At 39.3% G+C, this 19821-nt stretch overlaps 1 protein-coding gene across 1 annotated transcript in view; it reads left to right on the top strand.

Annotated features, from left to right (window-relative positions):
• The window catches only part of FBXL17 (F-box and leucine rich repeat protein 17), a 1080613-nt gene that overhangs the window by 360188 nt on the left and 700604 nt on the right, over positions 1–19821 (top strand). The window contains exon 6 of the mRNA XM_029572164.1: positions 8575–8705. Coding sequence (XP_029428024.1) covers positions 8575–8705 — 131 coding nt within the window. The remainder of the gene's footprint in view (positions 1–8574; positions 8706–19821) is intronic.

Below are 19821 nucleotides of genomic sequence, written 5' to 3' on the forward strand. Positions count from 1 at the left end.
GGACAGCCAAAGAGCAGAGGCGCACCTAAAGTATTTGGCACCCGGGGTGGATACTTCCTTTGGCGCCCCCCAAAGTTCATTTCTCTGCCTCCCCTAGTGATCTCCGGTTCCCTTCTCCCTCACAAAGGCTCTTTCTCCCTCTTGCACACACCCCTGTACACAGACTCCCTACATTTGTTTCTTCCTCACACATACCCCATCACACAGGCTCCCTGTCTCTTACACACACACACACACACACACCCTCAAACAGCCTCACTCTTTCTTGCATGCACACACCCACTCACAGGCTCCCTCTGTCCTCTCACATACACATATACACCCTCACAGAGACTCCCTCTCTTTACTGCACATACCCCTCCCCCATATTATAGGCTCCATCTCTCTCTTGCACGCTCATACACTCCTGCACATAGACTCTCTCACTCACACACACCCCTTCACTCCCTCTCACACACTCCCCCTCATAAAATACCTAGTTCACCACACCCTCACTCAGGTACACAAGCTCCAAATCACACACACACCCTTCTGTGCCCTTCATTCTGTGCATGCACACACTCACGGGCCGCATCAATATCAGCTGTTCACTGCTACTTGGCTGCGACCCGCTCATGGCCCACTGGCGCCTCCCTCATCTTCAGCCACGAATGTAATGGACTCCGCTTGTGGCCCACTGGGGCTTCCTTCCACTTCAGCCACGAACTGGATGTACCCCACTCGTGGCCCACTTTGTTCCCTCATTTTAAGCTGTGAGTGGGATGGGCTCTGCTTTCAGCCGCTGGCCTCCCACTTTTTCTGCTGCAAGTGGGATGGGCTTCGTTTGCAACTGCCGACCTTCCTTTCAATGGCACCTCCTCCTGGCTGGCACCCTGGGCGGACCACACATCCCTTAATATGCCACTCCCAAAGGGTAGCCCTAAAGTTAGCCGGATAAACTTATCCAGCTAACTTTAAGATAGCCAGGTAAATTCAGCAGTGTGCCCATGCCTTTAAATATCCTGAATAAATTTATCTGGCTAACTTTCCTAGCCGACCAGCAGATGAATATGAACCACTATACATTCAGCACTTTATGACCTATAGTGACTACTCTGAATATTTTCTACTCATTATCTTTTCAGAGAATAGTTCTTTTGGTTAAAATATATTTTTTGAGGGGTGAAATCTTAGTAGGCTGTAATATCTTTTTAAGGATCAACAAAAAGACATCTAACACAAGTTTTATTGATTTATTCTTTTATAAGGTATTTTGCTTCTATTTTGGAATTGCTAGCACTTTACATCTAGCAGGGCTTTACGTGGGGTCCGTGCAAACAATAAATACAGGCAAAAGTAAAACCGACCTACCCTGCAGTATTGACCCATTGTATTTGTTGTACTTAGAGTAACTTGGGGTTCTTCTCTTTGGTTGTTTCTTCAGATCAATTTTATGGAAGTTGTGGGTTCTAGATATGTTATTTCCATTTTAAGGATTTTAATTGGCATCTTCTTGTTTAGGTAGATTTGTTTTAATGTTTTATTCTCTTCTGATCTTTTGTGTGTCCACATATTTGGCAATTATACACTGGGAAATGTTGGATCTGCCATTGATTGATGTGACTAATTCTTTTGAATGCATACCTGATATGTAGTGGGGTAAGAGTTTTTAATTAACCCTTTAGTTCAAAAGTCCGTTTCTTATTGAGCTCATTTGTCCTGGGGTGTTTCTCTGGCTCTTTGTTAATCAAAGCATCCTATTAGCTTGCTTATCCTATTTACAAATTTATTAAAATTGTTCATTTTAATTTTCCTACTTTAGCTTTCTAGGTTAAAAAAAGAACTAATAGAATATTCTTCTGTGTACTACAGATTTCATCTTTATTGATTGCTTGATATCCATATGTCTAAAATATGTGAAATAGTATTTTTCGTAAATGTATATTTATATAATAACTTTTGATAATTGGATTTGTAAGTTAGTTCTTTTTATTAAAGACATTGTTGTGCAATATCTAAGTCTTCTGTGAAAAAATATTCAATTTTAAATTATTTCCTTGTATTTTAAGGCAAACGTTTGAAGCAACTGATAATTGATAAGGTATCTGTTTTGTAATGTGTTTACTAGGTAATAGCATAGTAGATGATGACAGAAAAATACCAATTGCCCTATCCAGTTATTTTGATTCACATAATTAGGGACATATATTGCTCCTAATCCAGTCTGCTTTTCTTGTCTTCTTGTTTGGTTCTCTAACCAATCTGGGCAGATGAGTATACAAGTTACCATACCAACATCCATCAGCACTTTTCCTGTTCCACTAGTCTCATCTCTAAGCCTTGTAAAAATCCAAGTGGCCACCAAAACCAGTGAGGCTGCTGAATAAACATCTGGCTGGCTAATTCCCTGAGGCTTTCCGTATGGTATACAATTACCACCAACCTGCCAGCACAGATCCAGTTTGTTTCTGGGGAGCTGTAGCCTGATTTACTTATTTTACCTGTTACCTGCCTTTACCACTGTACTCTGTATGTCCCAAACATATTTAAATTGTGTCATGCTTTTGGTTGTCACTACCTTTGCCTATAGGCTATTTCAGGTATCCATCACTCTCTTGGTATTTTTCTAAGCTACAACTGCAATCAGTTAATTGTTGCTGTGATCATTTATAAATTTATGTAGTTTGTGATACATATAAGTCAAACATTTTTTTTGTTTTCATTTCATATATAAATCAAACTACTATTTGAAAACAAAAAATAAATTACCGGTAGGTAATAAGAAATTACAGTAGTCAAAAAAAAAAATTAAAAAGTAAGTATTCAATCACCTGCAGCAAATGAGATCTACAAATAAATAAAAGCCAAGGCAAAGCTAGGAGCAGGGATATCAAGTCAATCATACAAAACGAAAATTGTTCATAGGAGAGCAATACCTTACAAAATAAAATAATTGCAGTATATATCACTAGGCCTGTTATCGTGAAAGTAAAATAAACAGACCTACTAGACTCTATCTTGTTTCTTACTATCTAGGAAATATCTCAATTGAGAGGGCTCGAAAAAGACATATCTATCACTTGAACACACAAGAATAAATTTACAAGGGAATCTAATAATACATATTGTGCCAAGGGCCAGAGCAACTGGATTCATATTCAGAAACTTCTTTCTTTTTTCCTGAGAATAACCACATAAATCTGGGAAAAATCCATATTCTCAAACCCATACATAAGGCCTGACAGCTCTGAAAGTACAACCTCATAATATTATCTTTGTCGTGAGGAAATACAAATGTGATTAACAAAGTAGCTCTACTGGTTTCTTCCTCCTTAGATTTTTCAAGAAAATTAGTCAGTGGAAGACGGTTAGCTGAGAGGTTCCTTGCTCCATCTTTGATCATTCCTTCCATAGCTGTGAAGAAGATAAAAGGAAAATTTTACTCATGGGTGGAATATCTCCATTTGGAATTTTCAAATCTTCCTTAAAGTATTTAACAATTCATGTGGAGAAAGAAGAGGTTTTGGGAAAAATAAAAAATCTAAGATTTAAAAATCTGTAGAAATTCTCCAGCCTTTCAAGCCTGTAATGGAGAACATTTTTGTTTTGAATAAGTCTTTTGAACTGATTACATTTGTGCCAAGCATTGTTCCAATTTCACAATTATCTCCTGGGCTTTCATTCTGAAGTACATATCTAAAGTAAGGATAGCCATAGAAGCAAGAGCTGTTCAAATGTAATCTAAGGTTTCACTAAAGGAGAAACTTGAAGAAAGTCCAATGATAATAGCATTACCTTCATGAGGAATTTAAGTATCAGACATTGTTACTTGCCCTAAAGAATCTAAGGGTCATGTGCCACAAGTGTCAACAAAGGCAGACCCTTAAATCCTCCTCTCTTCAGCTGTCTCTGCATGAGCAGTTCCACTGAAGGAACTACCTCCTCTTATGAGAACTGGGATCAGGGCATTCTGAGAGGCTGGCTGCATCATTCTCTTCAAGGAGAGTGATGGTCCTTGTTCCTGAACCGGCTCAGCATCAGTCTGAGACTGAAGTGAGTTCCTCTGCCAAGGCTTAATGATAACTTCAAATGCTGACGCGGCAAGTGGATGTCTGAGACAATGAAGAAGGTAAAGCTGCCATGAGCTCCGCAATTGAAGCTTGACAAAGCTAGGCTGTTCAGGGGGCTGGGGAGCTCCCCTTGGTCAAAACCTATGTTTAACTAATCAAATGGTAAATAGGAAAAATTACAAGTACTGATTTTGAGCTCTCCAAGCAGTGTCTTACCTCATGGCACCATCTTGGCTCTCGTTAAACATTTTTTAAATTGTTGCCCCACTCCCTTGCCTGACTAGTAGGGAGGGAGGGGGGGGGGGAGGTTACATTTTGGAGTTGGCTGAGTCCTGACCAACTTCACACATATGTGCAGCCATAGGTTTTTTTCAAACCAAGAGGTAGCTTAACCTTAGGATGTTTATGTGTAGGGAACTCGCACATTTCAAGAAAACGCTCTTAAAACAGGAGATGGTGTTCCAACAAATAAAATCTTTGCTTAAATTTCAGCTTCTTTAGTGGAAATCATCTGACAAATTACACATCTCTGAGATTAATTCATGATAAGAAAAAAATGTAATTATAAGCGCAATCCCTCAGTGCACTCTTAAAGTATTATTTCCTTTTGATTCTCCTAGTGACTGACTATGTTGGATCTTTAATTTGTAGGTACCCTCGGTACCTGTACTCAAATACTGGCTGTCTCTTTAACTATCTTCTCTTTGTTGTACTGTATGTGCCCATTCGCTTCTCTGATGTTGCACCAATGAGCATCCTCTTCTCCTCATTGCCACTTGGGTGCCAATGGATATTGCTGCATTGGCAAATCCTGGATTACAGTTGCTCCCATTTTTCTGTCGTGGTAAAAAGGTACTTGGTGGTCCCTGAGCCACAATTAACACTGTCTGAGGCTCATGCTCTGCTAGTAAGACCACAGAGGAACCATAACTAAGGCATCCTCAAACCAGTGTTAGCTGGGCATATGGCCTGCCCCTTGAAAACATGAATTGGTCGATAACACTAAAAGAGTGAGTTGTTGGATGAGGGGGCATTTTTTGTTCAGCTTGATGGTTGCATGGAAGGTGAGGCATTGTGTCAGTAGGTTATTTCTGCACTCTGAATTAAAATACCAGTGAAGCAATTTTATATGATCAGACCCAGACTAACATTTTTGCAGTGAGTAACAAACTGATGGACTGTGTTCAGTGCCAACTTTTGAAGAAATAAATGTCTTATAAATAAAACCCTTGCATTTGAATATGAAAGAGAACGCTGGGAGTTTCAGGTTAGGGCTGGGAGGGGCCCTAACCTGAAACTCACTGATACAATTCTAATAGCACAAAAAGCTACAAAACTCCAACCACAACATTTTCCTCACAAAAGGCAAGTAGTCATAAGGATCAAGGATATCATCCAATACTTGGGGAAACCTTTTCTCCTCCATTTCAGGGATAGAAAAGGTTGGTAGTTTTTTCTCTCTAAAATGGAAAACAAAGATTTAGGGAATTAATGCTCTAGCTCTTTGTTTTGGCCTAGAAGTCTGTCCCTTCAGTGAAATTCCACAGATCCAACACTGAAGAAAACCTTGCAAACCACTCGCAGGGGAGGCGTAAAAGACTGCTTTCTTTTGATTTGCTTTCTCAGAGTTCTGGAACACTCTAGTGGTCACTAAATTATAAATGTGGAATGAACCATTCTGGTAGCCTCTCTTAAGTGGAACCTTAGGGCATTGGTTCAGTATACTACTCACTCTTTACAACTAAAATATGTCCTCTATATCAGGGACATTTGCTTTGGTAAGTATCCAATGAATTTACAAAACTAAGTTCTTGATTTTTTATAAAATATCATTTGAGCTTTGAAAATCATACGCTTCAGAAATCGTTTTACCATTGAAAACACAATTGCTTCACAAATACCCAAAGTTATTTAGCCCCTCTCAAAACATAATATCATATTAGTGTCATTAAGCATGTATATATTTTGTTTTACTTATCAGGACAATATGATGTTTCAGATTAAAAAATGTGCACGCTTATGAAGTATATATTCATCTGTATCGTATTTTAGTGGTTTTTTAACCTTTGTTGCTCTGTGAGCCACATAAGCAATTGGGAAGACTACAAAAGCTACATTCCAATATTATTCTTTAATTCTGGTCTGTACTGTATATACATACAAAATCAGTTGTGAGAACCACTCTGAAAAGTCCTAAAAATGTACATTCAACGTCTGAGACTTAGGATGAGCAGTAGTACTGTAGCTCTCTGTAATGCTAGTTCCTTAATAATTGTGATACATAAGGTTTTTATCTTCAGGAATTGATAGCAGTTATTTTGCTATGACTCCAAACTCTTAATGGACAGAGTTAGCCTCCCTTGAGCAGGCTGTAACTTTGTTGGTGTTCTTAACTAAGAATATACACCAGTGATTGATTCAATCTAATGAGGTAGAGAAGATGGCTCAGCAGAAACAATGTGTAATTCAGATGGTTTCCATGCAAACTGGCCTGCTTCAAGGCAGCCTGGTTATAAATCTAAGGGGCCGATGTAATAAAGTGCGCACAGGTTAACGAGCGGTTGGATATGCATTTTGGACATGCTAGACTAACCCCCGATGCGGTAAGGTGCTCGGCGTATCCAGAGAAAGGCGTAGCCATGTGGATAAGGCTATTAGCTATTAACCCCCATTGCAAAAAATCGCTGTGCGCCCAACGTGCAATTTTTTAACCCGTCAAATTTAACGCCTGCCCTGGAGCTGGTGTAAAGTCTTGCGACAAGGACTGAACTAAAAAATAAAAATACTGCTTTTCTGTGGTTCCTCCTACTTAGTATGGTCACGATACTAAGTAGGAGGAACCACAGAAAACATCATCATGATAAAATAAAAAGGCTTGATGGAAAAAAACATTTCGGTGCGCACAATATACACTCAAAATATACATGCTCCAGGCTGTGTACATTGTGTGTGTATATTGTGCTGGTAAATTAACTGCCACGGGATAAAACTGATGCTCATATATTGTATGTCCGTTTTTGTAACCTGCACACAACACACGTCTCCTGGGCGACTGATGCCAACGACGTGCTAGGGATACAAATTTATCCCTAGCGCATCTTTTATAGCTCAGCAGCTCATTTGATTACTGCATCAGGTGCCCAGGAGAGGTGGATGTGCGTGCGTTGGAAAAAAAACATATGCCCAGTTTGGACACATGTTTTTTCGCGCATTATATTGCATCGGTCCCTCAATGTGTAAAATTTAGAAAACTATACTAAACACTTGAACATCAGTGTCTTAAATTTTCCAAGAATCAGTGCCAGTTCTCCACTTGGGATAGTTAATTGTCTATTGGAGTATCTGTTGGCAGGGCTTATTTTGTACCCAGTGGAAAGTGAGCTGGGAACCAGGGCCAAGGATTCCCATAAGAGGATGATCTCTTCTCTGTGGGCAGTCTTGATCTCCCAAGTTTATTCAAAAAGTCAAGGGATGAAAAGAGCTAACCATGGGATCTTGCTTGTCACCTTTGTTTTCCCTCAGGACTGGGACTCAGTCATGAGATTGTTTTTCCATAAGAGGTGTAATTAATTGCAAGGCCAGAAACCTTGGTTATTTCCAGATGTTTCTAGAACTATACAAGAATGTAGAAAAGATTTTGTCTACTAAGAAGCTATTGCAATTGGAGCATTGCAACTTGTTTTCCTTGAAGATGTGTTTTTTGAACTATCACAACAGATTAGTTGTTACTGAGTTATATGGTATGTTGGATAGTGTAGGGTTGATAGGCCTCTAGAAGGATATGATGCTTTTCTCTTAGTTTTCTATTTGTTTCTCTATTCTTTGAATTTCCCAGTTTGTGTCCTATTAAAGACATAGATCCTGATTTTCAAAAGCATTTACATGCTTAAAACTGGATTTTACATGTGTAAATGCAGTTTAGCCTTGTAAGTGGGCTATTGAAAATTGCTACATACTTAACATGGGTAAATGGCTTTTGAAAATGTCTGTGATACTATGTTACATTTACATGCGTAACTTTGAAAATTCATTGATAGTGATTTATTTTTCTTTTCTTTTGGTTAATTTCTTGATAATGCCTTTGTTTTCTAGGGGAATTATTCTAATATGTTTAAACTTGAATAAAATCAAAATAAAATAAATAAATACTGTATTTACTCTCCTCATGCTCACAGAGGGGGCTGATGATTGAATTATATAGGTTTATGAAAAGTGTGTGTGAATGGTAAGTAGCCATGGTTAAATGCCATGTTGATTGGTGTTACTACTCAAAAGTTTCAAACCTCTTCTAATTGAACTTTTTGTACACTTTAGATTATTTATGAAATAAAAGAAACATTGTTTGCCATCTGTTAGTATTTGTGAGATATCTCTGACATTTTCTAATTGTCTTTGCACGTTTCTTCAGGAAGTAAGTATTGACATGGGTATTGCATGTCTTCTATAGCTGATCCAAATTTTCCAAATGTGCCAGAATTTTTCTAGGTTTAAACTTCATTCCATTTTGTTGTTTTTGTCTCATTAGCTGAGAAACCTTTCAAGTTTGGATTTACGTCATATCACTGAGCTGGATAATGAAACAGTGATGGAAATAGTGAAGAAGTGCAAAAATCTTAGCTCCCTCAATCTTTGCCTGAACTGGAGTATCAACGACAGGTACCTTTACAATGTCATTTAAAAGTTTTAACATTTTTATCTGTAGAAATAAAAAGGTACATAGAGAAGTGATACAAGTATGTTCCAACTAGCTTTCATATACTTTGAAGGATGTGTGTTTTATCTAGTTTGTGCATATACAATGTAATTGAAATGTGTTTTCTCCCTTTTTATGGCATAAGGGAGTATGGTACATGTCTGAATACATTTCTTTTTATTAAAATGCTTTAAATGTTGGTTAAGCACAAATTGCCATAGTAATAAAAATATTTGCTTTTTTAAATGTTTTTATTATTTTAAATACTGTGTTTTACACAGAAGTATGCACCTACTCTGTAGAAAATCTAACTGTGGATCAGGTATAGAGAATTTTGTAGTAAAATAAGGAGGATTTCTGTCATGTATTTTTTAGTGCTCAACTTGCAATATCATGGCTTTTTTTTAGTTATATAACTGCTTTTATATGTTCAGATAAAGAATCCAAATTATTCCAATTAATTGAAAATTTGGGAGGACTTTTGTCCTCATCAATTTGAAATTATTTGTATATGCTGATTTTTTATTCTCACTTGCAGCTCATAGTCACAGACATGTCACATGACTAATGCCAAACAGATGAATTCCTCTAGAGCTTTCTATAAGGGACAAAAGCCTTTCTATATACCCATTGGCAGCAGTTTTCTCTCTATAATGGCCCCACCGCTCCTCTCAGTTCATTCTTGTCAGTCAAGGCCACTGGATACATTCTTCCTCTCTTAAGCCCATCAGAGTTTAGAAGATAATTTTTCTTCTTTTGTCAGGTTTTTTGCTGAAATGAATAAATAAATCCTCCTAGGTTTCCCTACTTAAGTTTTTCGGCACTTTGGAAGTTTTATTTTTCTGAACTGGACTGTATTTTTTTCTATGGCACTTTTGCCCCTACTGGGGTAGGAGTGGGGGATAATACAAACGGTGTGTTGGCACAAGTGGCAGCTTCTAGTGGCTGCTCAGTTTAAGAGAGACTGATAGAGTTTACCAGGTCCCAAGGCTAAATAAGAAGAGGAGGAGATACCGGTAGCCAGATTTACAGATCTGGTGGAGCTCCCCAAGCCCTGCCAACTGAGTGAAGGAGGAGTAGCTGGCAGCTTTATCCTGGAGACTGGTGGATTTGCAGTGGCTCGACCAGGGGGATGGGAGGAGAAGGCAGTGGCCCATTTGGGCCTTAGAGAGAAACATGCCTGGCCTGCTCAGGGTCAGAAAAGAGGGCAGCAATACCCCTTAAGGGAGAGGAGAAAGGAAAGACATAAGAGTTTGAAGGGGGCAAGGTAAAGAAAAGTAGTGGGAAAAAAAAGGTGAGGAAGGAAAAAAGAGCAGAAAGGAACTGCATTAGAAAGGAGACAAAGTTTTTTATTTTTTTTTTCCCTGTGCACCATCAGTCTCTCTAGCCCTCCTCTTTAACCCCCTCCTCCCTTACAGGGTGGTAGCAGTCGCAGAGAGTAGGAATTGTGAGCATGTACACACGCATCCTTCAGTGGCACTAAGGAGGCTCATGCAGAAGGCAGAGCCACTGTGGAGTCTGAGTGTGCAGTGGCTTCTGTCCCTGTGCTCCACGACTTCTGCTGATAGCTCCTGCTATAGCTAAAGGGAGCAAGAAAGTCATCATTCATACAAGGTAGCAAAACAGGTAGCCTTAGACCCTGTCCAGCCAATTTGTTTTCATCTCTTTGGACTGTTGTCCTATAATAGCAACATTTTTTAGCTTGATCTTGCCTTGTTGGTTTTCCTCATGAGGTTTTAAGAAAACAGGTGCCCAGTCTAAATACATGGATCCAGTTACTTTTGTAGCTATGTCCTACCTGAACAAACAGGGAGGAACGGGATCTCTCCTCCTGTGTGAGGAAGTAGGTTGTAGAGCTGGGCAATCTTGCCAGGATGGTAGTAAGAGACACTTAACTAGCAGGTAAGAAAAACTTTCTGGCAGACATGCTGAGTCGACAATTAGTCCCTCACAAGTAGTTCCTTGAAACAGATCTCCTGAGAGACCTTTTGATAATAGATCAGAATCGGAAGGTGCTTGTATTCTCTACAAGATCAGAATGGAAAATTATATCAGATATTTGCTTTCTGCACATATCCTCCACTCTCTATTGGGAAAACCCTTAATAAATCACATGAGACCTCATAGCATCCTTCTGGCTAAGAGAGGTTTGGTTGGCAATACACCAAGATTTATCCATCAGGGAACCAATCAAGTTGGATATTTTCCTAACTGTTATATAACAAACGTGAAGAATGTTTCTTCCTCATGACCTTCAGTCAGTTCCCCTTATCGTCTGGATTTTGAAAATGAAGTGATATTTTTTTTGGTTTCTCAGAGTCAGTGTTGCAAGTACTTCGGTTTCTGGGAAGGAATCTGGATGGTCTTATGACTGTTCATAGAGGAAATTTGCAAACTGATGTGATGGCAAGGCCCTAGATTCCTTTTTGTGTTATACACATAAACTGCTTGAATTACCTTCCTTGTATTTCAGAATCTGGACTCAGAACTGTCAAAATATGCCTTTTTGCAATTTGTGCATATCATTTTAAAGTAAAAAGGAGACAGATTCTGTACAACCTTTAGCTGTGAAATTAAGGCGGAGCTTGCTTCATTTGAAGTCTCCCATCAAGTCCCCTGCAGTATCATTGGCCCACAGCATGGTTTTAAGTCACCTGATGAAAGCTGCTTTTGGGCCTCTGGAAGGTTGCTTTTTTGATGGTAGTCACTTCAGCCTGCAGAGTTTGAGAGATTCATTCCCTAACAACTTACACAACTTGGTAACTTGTATTAAATTCAGTAGGTGGTGGTTGTGCACACATCCTAAGTTTTTGGCTAAGGTTGTTACTGGCTTACACCTTAATCATTTAATTGCCCTTTCAACATTTTTCCTAAGATCATATGCAATATTGGATTGTAAGCTGTTCTTATGACTGTTCATTTAAATTTATTGTAATCTGCCTTGAGAGACCAACTTTGGGAAAAGGTGGAATATCACATGTTCATAAATAAGTAAATATCAAAGGTGAATGGACCCTACACACTTTGGATTATAAGAGAGCCATTGCCTTCTATGTGAAACAGAACAAAAGACTTAAAAAGTTTACCCATCTCTCGATTATTTTTCCCCCAAAATATCGGGACTTGCTGATTCAAAGAGAACTTTATAATCTACATTTACAGACTTCATATTCTACGTTTAAGCCTAAGTGGGTTTTGCCTTAGGAGGGGCTTGCCAGTAGAGGCCACCCTCTGTTTAGGAGATATGCAGACTTGTGACATGGACTTCTTTTCACACATTACATTGTTTAGAAGAAGATACCGAATGATACGGCAGGTTTGGACAGCTTATTCTCCAGGGTCTTTTTGAAAGTTAGAACCCAACTGTTCTCATTAGGCCCTATTTTTATTATTTATAGTTGTATTCTTTTAAAAGGCAACATTTGTTTTGCCCTCTTGGTAGCTTGTTTCCCTCTTTTTTGGTTGAAGACAACTCTTAGCTAGGGAGTCTCGTCTAGGTTTAGCTGCTTTTCTTTAGAGGGAGCAATGTTGCTGGAAAGCAGCTTTTTACCACTCAGACATTTCCTCCCTCTTCTCTTTAGAGTGCCTGGCAGATCCCAAAGAGCAGATCCTTTTCTTGTTATTCACTCCAGGGATAAGAGTCGGCTTTCCCAAAGTACCCGGTTAAATAATGACTCTGAACTTTTCCTCCAGGAATTTGTCCAAATACCTGAGGTATGCATAGAGAGGTGCTGGCTTTATGACTTTTTTGTTGGAGCGAGAGGTGACAGGTGCCCAAATCACACTGCATTGTGGTACCCTGTGCGCATATAAATTGTTTTACTCCTTTAAGGTATTGTTAGTGTGTTTGGGTAAATACAAGAAATAGCAACAAAAATAGGAAAGGAGGTGGGTGGGGCTAAAATGAGAAAGTCTGTTTAAGAACAGGAACCTTGGGTCGATGAACAGGACTTAAAGTGACAATTGAAATGGCTTAGAACAAAACTTGGGCTTCACAGCCCCTCTTTCTCTCTCCCAGAAGCAGCGGCTACCACTGAGCTGCCTGCCTTAGCCGCCAGCTCCCAGCACGTATGTCTGATGGGCAGAGTGCACCAGTCTGACTGCTGATCTGCCCCTCCTCACACTCGCAGGAAGCCCCTTTCTGCTACTCTGATAGACCAGAGCAAAACACTGATTAATTTAGCATTCACACCTTTTCCTTGGTATTTGGGTTGTATTTGAGACTATATAATTTGATGTATGAATACTATTAAAATTTTATTTATGATAATTTCTATTAGTTTTTATTTGCTTCTGCTCCTTTGGGATTCTAACTCCATGGAAACCAGCCTCTTAAATGCCATGAACCTTCATTGTCAATTACTTGGGTTTTTTTTCCTTTTTTTTTAACTTCTCCCCCTTCCATGCAGCCTGGCCATTGCATTGCAGCCACAGGTCTTGTCGAGCAGCCATGGTTTGAGGCTCCCCGCCGTATCTGGTATAGTGTACCCCTGATTCTGCGCAGTAGGTATTGCTGTTCCATGAAGACTGAGGACCTTCATGTCCCGTAGGGCTGTGATTGGTGCCTCCATAGCACCCCGTATAGCCTGAAATCCAGAAGGCAGGCCTGGGAATCCTGTGCTCAGATTGCCACTGAGACATCCACTCATCACTCTCCCCAACCCCAGTCCCACCACCAAAAAAACAAAAAAAGTCTAGCTGTGTACAACTGCATTTTGGCTTGCTCTGACTGGTACAATTGCTTTGTTCATAAGAAAGAAGGAAAAAAGCATGTATACAGTATAAAAGAACTACTACATTGATGTAAAATGCAGGATTTTTTTTTAAGTAGTTACCTGTACACTTTGGTCTCAGCTATAGTTGTTTGCTGTCTTGTCACTTCATGGTTAGTTATGACTCATAAAATAATGTTTTATTGCAGCTGGTGAAGGGTAGTAATACTAGTCATTTTTTTCAAGTATCTTTGAGTGTAATGGCTTTCGAGCAGTTGAATCATAAACATTTTTCTCTGCCACACTAAATGGCTATCAGGGTGCTACACGTTAAGAGCTATTCTGATAGCTGTTTTTATTTTCTGCATTTTTGATTGTAAAGAAAAACATAATCAAGATAGGAAACACTGATGTACAGCTCTGAAGACTATTTTCTATTACGACCAGAGGAGATCTTATTATTTTTAAACTGCACAAATTCGCAACTCATTCTTTATTAAAATGAAGATTCTAGATACTGTGAAGAATTGCCGTCCGTTCTAATGTTGTATCTTGCAGTCAATATGATCTTCATCATCGTATTCTTCCTAAATAGTTCATTAAAAACATACTATATTATGTGATAAAATGCAAGACTGTTATTAAACACCCTTTACATCGAAGTTCTCCTTTCTGAAGATCAGTTTGACATATAATTTTCTTGAAAATGGTTTATCAGATTTATATAAAGGATTTTATTAGCAAACAATAAATACTGTCCTGTTTTAGGTTTAAATGTTTAATTTTGAGTTATCTGATGTTTGTCTGTCTGCTAAAGATCAGTTCCTAAAGCAATACTAGCAAATGGTTTGTTTGAGCCTTTCTCATGTCAATGAAGTCGTATATGTAACGTTTGTTGGCTTGCGTGCTGCCCCCACAAGTCAGCTCAGTCACTCGACACTGCTAAACCGGGCAGCACCACTGTCCCACGTGGCCAGGAATGCCGCTGTCTCCTGTGTCGGGCCCTCCCTCTAGGTATGTGCGCCTGACGTGCGCCGCCATATGAAGGCCCTGCGGCAGGAACAGAACTCACTGGTGCTCCTTGATGACGTCACATGGCTGTCAATTATAACCCCGGTCGTGCAACACAGAAATGCCTCGGCAACGGGTCGACTACCTTCGTGGTAGTGTGAGTTGCTACTTCAGGTCTTGCCTTCACTTTCAGCCTAGCCTTTGTCTTCAGCCTTGCTCTGGCCCTTCAGCTTTGCCTTGGTCCTTTAGCCTCGTCCAGCCCTACCTTCTCCTTGTAAGTCTTGCCTTCCTCACTCCTAGCCCAGCCTGCCCTCAGACTGATTTTTTGGAACTGCCCTGTCTACTCTTGTCAGCCGCCTGCCTCAGACCACAGCCTGGATCCGGACCACCCTTGCCTGCTGTCACTGACCACAGCCTGGACTCTCGTCACCCCTGCCTGCCGCCTGCCTCTTACCTTAGCCTGGCACCAGATCTGCTCTTCTGCCTGCGTCTCAGAGACTGCCACCTAAGACCTGCCGACCCCTGGAACTAAAAGGTCTCAACCAGAGGAGAGGAAGGGTTGGTTCAGGCGACGTTCCAGCCCAGTCTCTGTACCGTCTGCAGCGCCATTTGTCGGTGGGGATCCACAGGGCTTTCTCTTTAGGTTGTGTCAACCTAACCCCCCAACATAAGGATCCACAATCTTAACAGCATAAAATAATTAAATCCCCCCTTTCATTATGATTTTAATTTTTTTCCGCAGGAGGGTAGTAGTGTCTACATATTTTTTTGAAAATTCCTCTTACTTAGCTAGCCCCATCATCATTATATATCTGAACACATCTTAAGTTGAGCTTTGCTGAACCCTGTGATTCTGATACACATACAGTGGGAATACAGCATAAAAAAATAGTTGTCTTATGGAGAAATGTAAAAGGAGTGTATGTGGCCAGAATTAAAGCTGCACACCTTTAATTTCCTCAAGTATATAGCAATACAAGAAAAAAAATATTAGGACAAAAAGGAATTGAAATCAAGGAATATAGTTAGAAAAGTAATAATGCCAAAAAACATGCAAATTGATATATTCAAGAATGTGGATAAGACTTTTGTTTTAATCAAGTCATGATGATTTGTTCAGAAGGAAAAATATAAGATTTAGAAGTCCGTATTGAGTAATCCAGAGAGTGGTAAAGTTATCCAGGTAATTCAGATGTTCAGCAGAGCATAACCAGATATGCATTACAAGGTGTTGCATATAGGGAAAAATAATCCTTGCTGTAGTTACATGATGTTAGATTCCTTATTAGGAGCAACCACCCAGGAAAAGGATCTAGGCATCATAGTGGATAATACTTTGAAATCGTCTGCTCAGTGTGCTGCAGCAGTCAAAAAAGCAAACAGAATGTTAGGAATTATTAGGAAGGGAATGATTAATAAAACGGAAAATGTCATAATGTCATGGTGAGACTGCAATTCTGGTCGCCGCATCTCAAAAAAGATATAGTTGCGATGGAGAAGGTACAGAGAAGGGCAACCAAAATGATAAAGGGGATGGAACAGTTCCCCTATGAGGAAAGACTGAAGAGGTTAGGGCTGTTCACCTTGGAGAAGAGACGGCTGAGTGGGGATATGATAGAGATCTTTAAGATCATGAGAGGTCTTGAGCGAGTAGATGTGAATTGGTTATTTACACTTTTGGATAATAGAAGGACTAGGGGACATTCCATGAAGTTAGCAAGTAGCACATTTAAGACTAATTGGAGAAAATTCTTTTTCATTCAATGCACAATTAAGCTCTGGAATTTGTTGCCAGAGGATATGGTTAGTGCATTTAGTGTAGCTGGGTTCAAAAAAGGTTTGGATAGGTTTTGGAGGAGAAGTCCATTAATGGCTATTAATCAAGTTGACCTAGGGAATAGCCACTGCTATTAATTGCATCAGTAGCGTGGGATCTTCTTGGTATTTGAGTACTTGCCAGGTTCTTGTGGCCTGGTTTGGCCTCTGTTGGATGCTGGGTTTGATGGACCCTTGGTCTGACCAGCATGGCAATTTCTTATGTTCTTATGTACCCAACTAAAGTCAAAGTTACTTGGATACAGTTAATGGGGATAACTTTAGGGCAGCCCTCTGGCACAACCAGACTTATACGGATAACTTTATCCAAATAATGCTGAATATATGTGTGAACTGGCTAAATTCAGTCCCGCCTCTGGATTGCCCCCATCAATGCTTTTTGTTTTTAAATTGGCTAATTTTCATATGCATAGGTTTCAAAATTTTGTCCAAATAACTAAGACAATAACTTTTAGACCAGCGCATGGGCACACATGTGAGCATTCGTTGGCCCACGCCAATTTTATAACATATGCGCATATATGTGCACATGCTATAAAATAGCCTGGCTGCAGGCACATGTGCGCGCAAATTCTGTTTCCTCTGCATAAGTGGGATTTTAAAAGGGACACGTGCCAACACCATTGCGACTAAAACCATTTTGTTCCCAGTTTGCCCAATTAAGAGAGAGGTCTTCTAAACTGCCCTAGTTTAATAGCCTTCCTTCTCCCCTGTTAGTCCCAACCTTTAAAACCCTGATGATCTCCCTAGATTTTTTTTTTATCACTTACATGTTATCCATAGCAGAAGTAAAGTTATGCAACAGGGGATCCTGGTGCTCGCCAGTGCACATAAGTATTTACATGCAAATCTTAGGTAAAAATTCTGGAATGCCCATGCCTCTCCCAGACCCAGACCCAGACCCATGCCCAACCCCTTTTTGAAAACTTTTCATTTGTGTGTGCGGGGACATTTATGCATGTATCCAGGCAGCTTTTAAGATCTGCTCGAGGCATGTGAGCCTGACATATTCATGCATCCCCTGATTTTGGCGCATTGTTAAAAATTCACCTTTAAGTTTAATCTTTTGAATATGGACCTCTTAATTTTTAGCAGCTCCAATAGTTTCCAAATGTGATAAGCTGTGTTTGTGTTCATATGTTTTCTGTGAGTTATGCCTGAAGGCGATAGAGCCTAGTAACTATGACTCTTATGCTTGAAGATTGTATTTTGTTATTTTTGTATAATTTATGGTCTTTTGAATACCATTTGATGTAACACACTTTCAAGTGTCCAACTGGGGATTAAGTTTCTAATCCTGTTACACCATCATTGGACGTGCAACACTAAATCAGCATTCCTGGATACCGCTAGGAAGTTTCTTGTCATTTATTTTACTGCGACTTAGGTTTGATCATAGGAAGTTGCACAAAAATCAATATTACATAGCAATAAGCTGTGAGTAATAGTTGGAAAACATAAACACATCCCATTTATCCCACTAAGGTATGCAGGTTTAGCATTTAAGATTTTATTGAAACCAGCTTTCTGGATTTAGCTATTTTAATTGAAGACATTTCCACAGCTGTATTGAATTTGCTGTGATTCTTTAAAATTTATTATGTTTTTTAAAGCATATTTTGACTATCCTTTTTGGACTATAAAGTAGATATTGTTTAAACATAGAATTAAAAAATAAAACCCAGGGAATATTTTGCTGGTTTATTTGTGACTCGTGCAGTGTTTTGTTGAAATAATTGTCTTAATATGCCACACTATGTACTTGCAATTTTCCTTGTAAGTCAGAGTTTCTTCAAAATGGTACACATGGGAATGGTACTAATATGCGATTTGAAAATTATCCTGCTTATGGTAAAAGAAAAATATAGTTAGAATGAAATCTTATTTGTGTTCTTGATCCAGTATTGTGATACAGCATCGTAAATTAATGACCCTACTCAGATAGGGTTAGATCAAGGTGGCCCTTGATTTCCTTGTGCCAGGTCCAGTAAACCTTAATCCTGCCCTGCATATTATGGCTGAAGAATCAGCACTACCCATCAGGCAGTACAGAAGGAGTAACTATAGGGGGAAGGCAGAAAGTGCTGCCCTCCTGCATTGCAGCTTTTGCTTGCTTCCCTGGCTTATTGCCTATTTGTGCAGGTGCAGAAGAAATTTAAAAAAAAAAAAGAGAGAAATTTTAATTCTATTGACTGTTTTCGCCTGGAATTTTCCTTTTTTCTAATTGTGAGTGAATTTTCTTTGCACTTTCGTTCTAACTTGCATGGCGTGTGTAGGGTTGGTGGACCCTGCAGGGCAGTAAGGCGGTTGTGCCCTTTTTTTTCCCACTTTATATTTATAACATTTCAAAACATATATCACAAGACACAACTTGTTAAAAGGAAAAGCTGAGATTTCTCAGTAGTGTAAACAATAAATTCAATATAAGGAAACGTAGAATAAGAAATCTCAATATGTAGCCCAAATTAATTCAGTGAGACAAGAAAAAGAAAACAAAGGGAGAAAATATTAAAAATGAAAAGAAAAGCAGTGGTAAAAGCATTAATGGAAAATTTAGGGACCATTTAACTCTCAGCCACTCCCATCACTGGTCGTAGGAACAGTGTCTAGTTTCTTTGTGTCTAAAAAAGATCAAAGTTGTTCAGGAGTGGAAAAAAATAATTAACATGAGCATAAGAAACCAAACATTTGTAGGGATAACGTAACAAAAAGGGGGGCTTAGACAACTTCTTCCTCCTCTCCTCAGTAGATTTAGTCGCATCAGGAAGAATCCAAATGTGTTGTCCCATAAACTCCTCAGTAGATTTCTGGAAATACAAACAAAGAATATGATCCAGATCTTGCCTAAACACAAAGGAAACCAGCATGATGACCCTATTGAATTTCTAGATTTCAACAGATGAGTTTTTATTTGAAGCCACAGTCGTTCTCTTAGGAAGATAATATATTCTATCCACAGGGGGAATTTCATTAGTGGACTTTGAATGAATATCCATGAAGCATGTTCAAAAATCTTCAAGGGGACAGAGCATCTGACAAAATTCTGAAAATGCAAGTTTAATTGGTGAACCTGATTCTCAATTTGCTGTATATGCCTATGTGCAACTATTTTGTCCTTAATTAAGGAAAAATTAATCATTTTAGTTTCCTTAATTTCTAAGCCATTGCATTCATCTTATCTCTTATTTATTTCACTTCAGCAACTTATTTCACAGCAAGAACTTTAATAGAATCATTCAAGCAGACTATGTCCTTAGAACAGCGATTCTCAGTCTGTGTGCCTCTGACCCAGCGAAATAGGAACTTATCTTCCGCTCAGGCTTAAAATGTTGATAACCTGGGCAGAACGTGGCAGGAGAGCTGGAGTCAGTGGCACCAACATGGTCTCTTCTTCCCGCCCCCTAGAAGAGGAAGTGGAGTGTAGCGGCTGCACGTGCGAGAAGGCCATTTGCTTCCGTGTTTACTAATGAGGATGTTGGGGAGATACCAATTCCGGAGATGGTTTTCAAGGGTGATAAGT

Source organism: Rhinatrema bivittatum, chromosome 1 (assembly GCF_901001135.1).
Source record: "Rhinatrema bivittatum chromosome 1, aRhiBiv1.1, whole genome shotgun sequence".
Classification (NCBI taxonomy): domain Eukaryota; kingdom Metazoa; phylum Chordata; class Amphibia; order Gymnophiona; family Rhinatrematidae; genus Rhinatrema; species Rhinatrema bivittatum.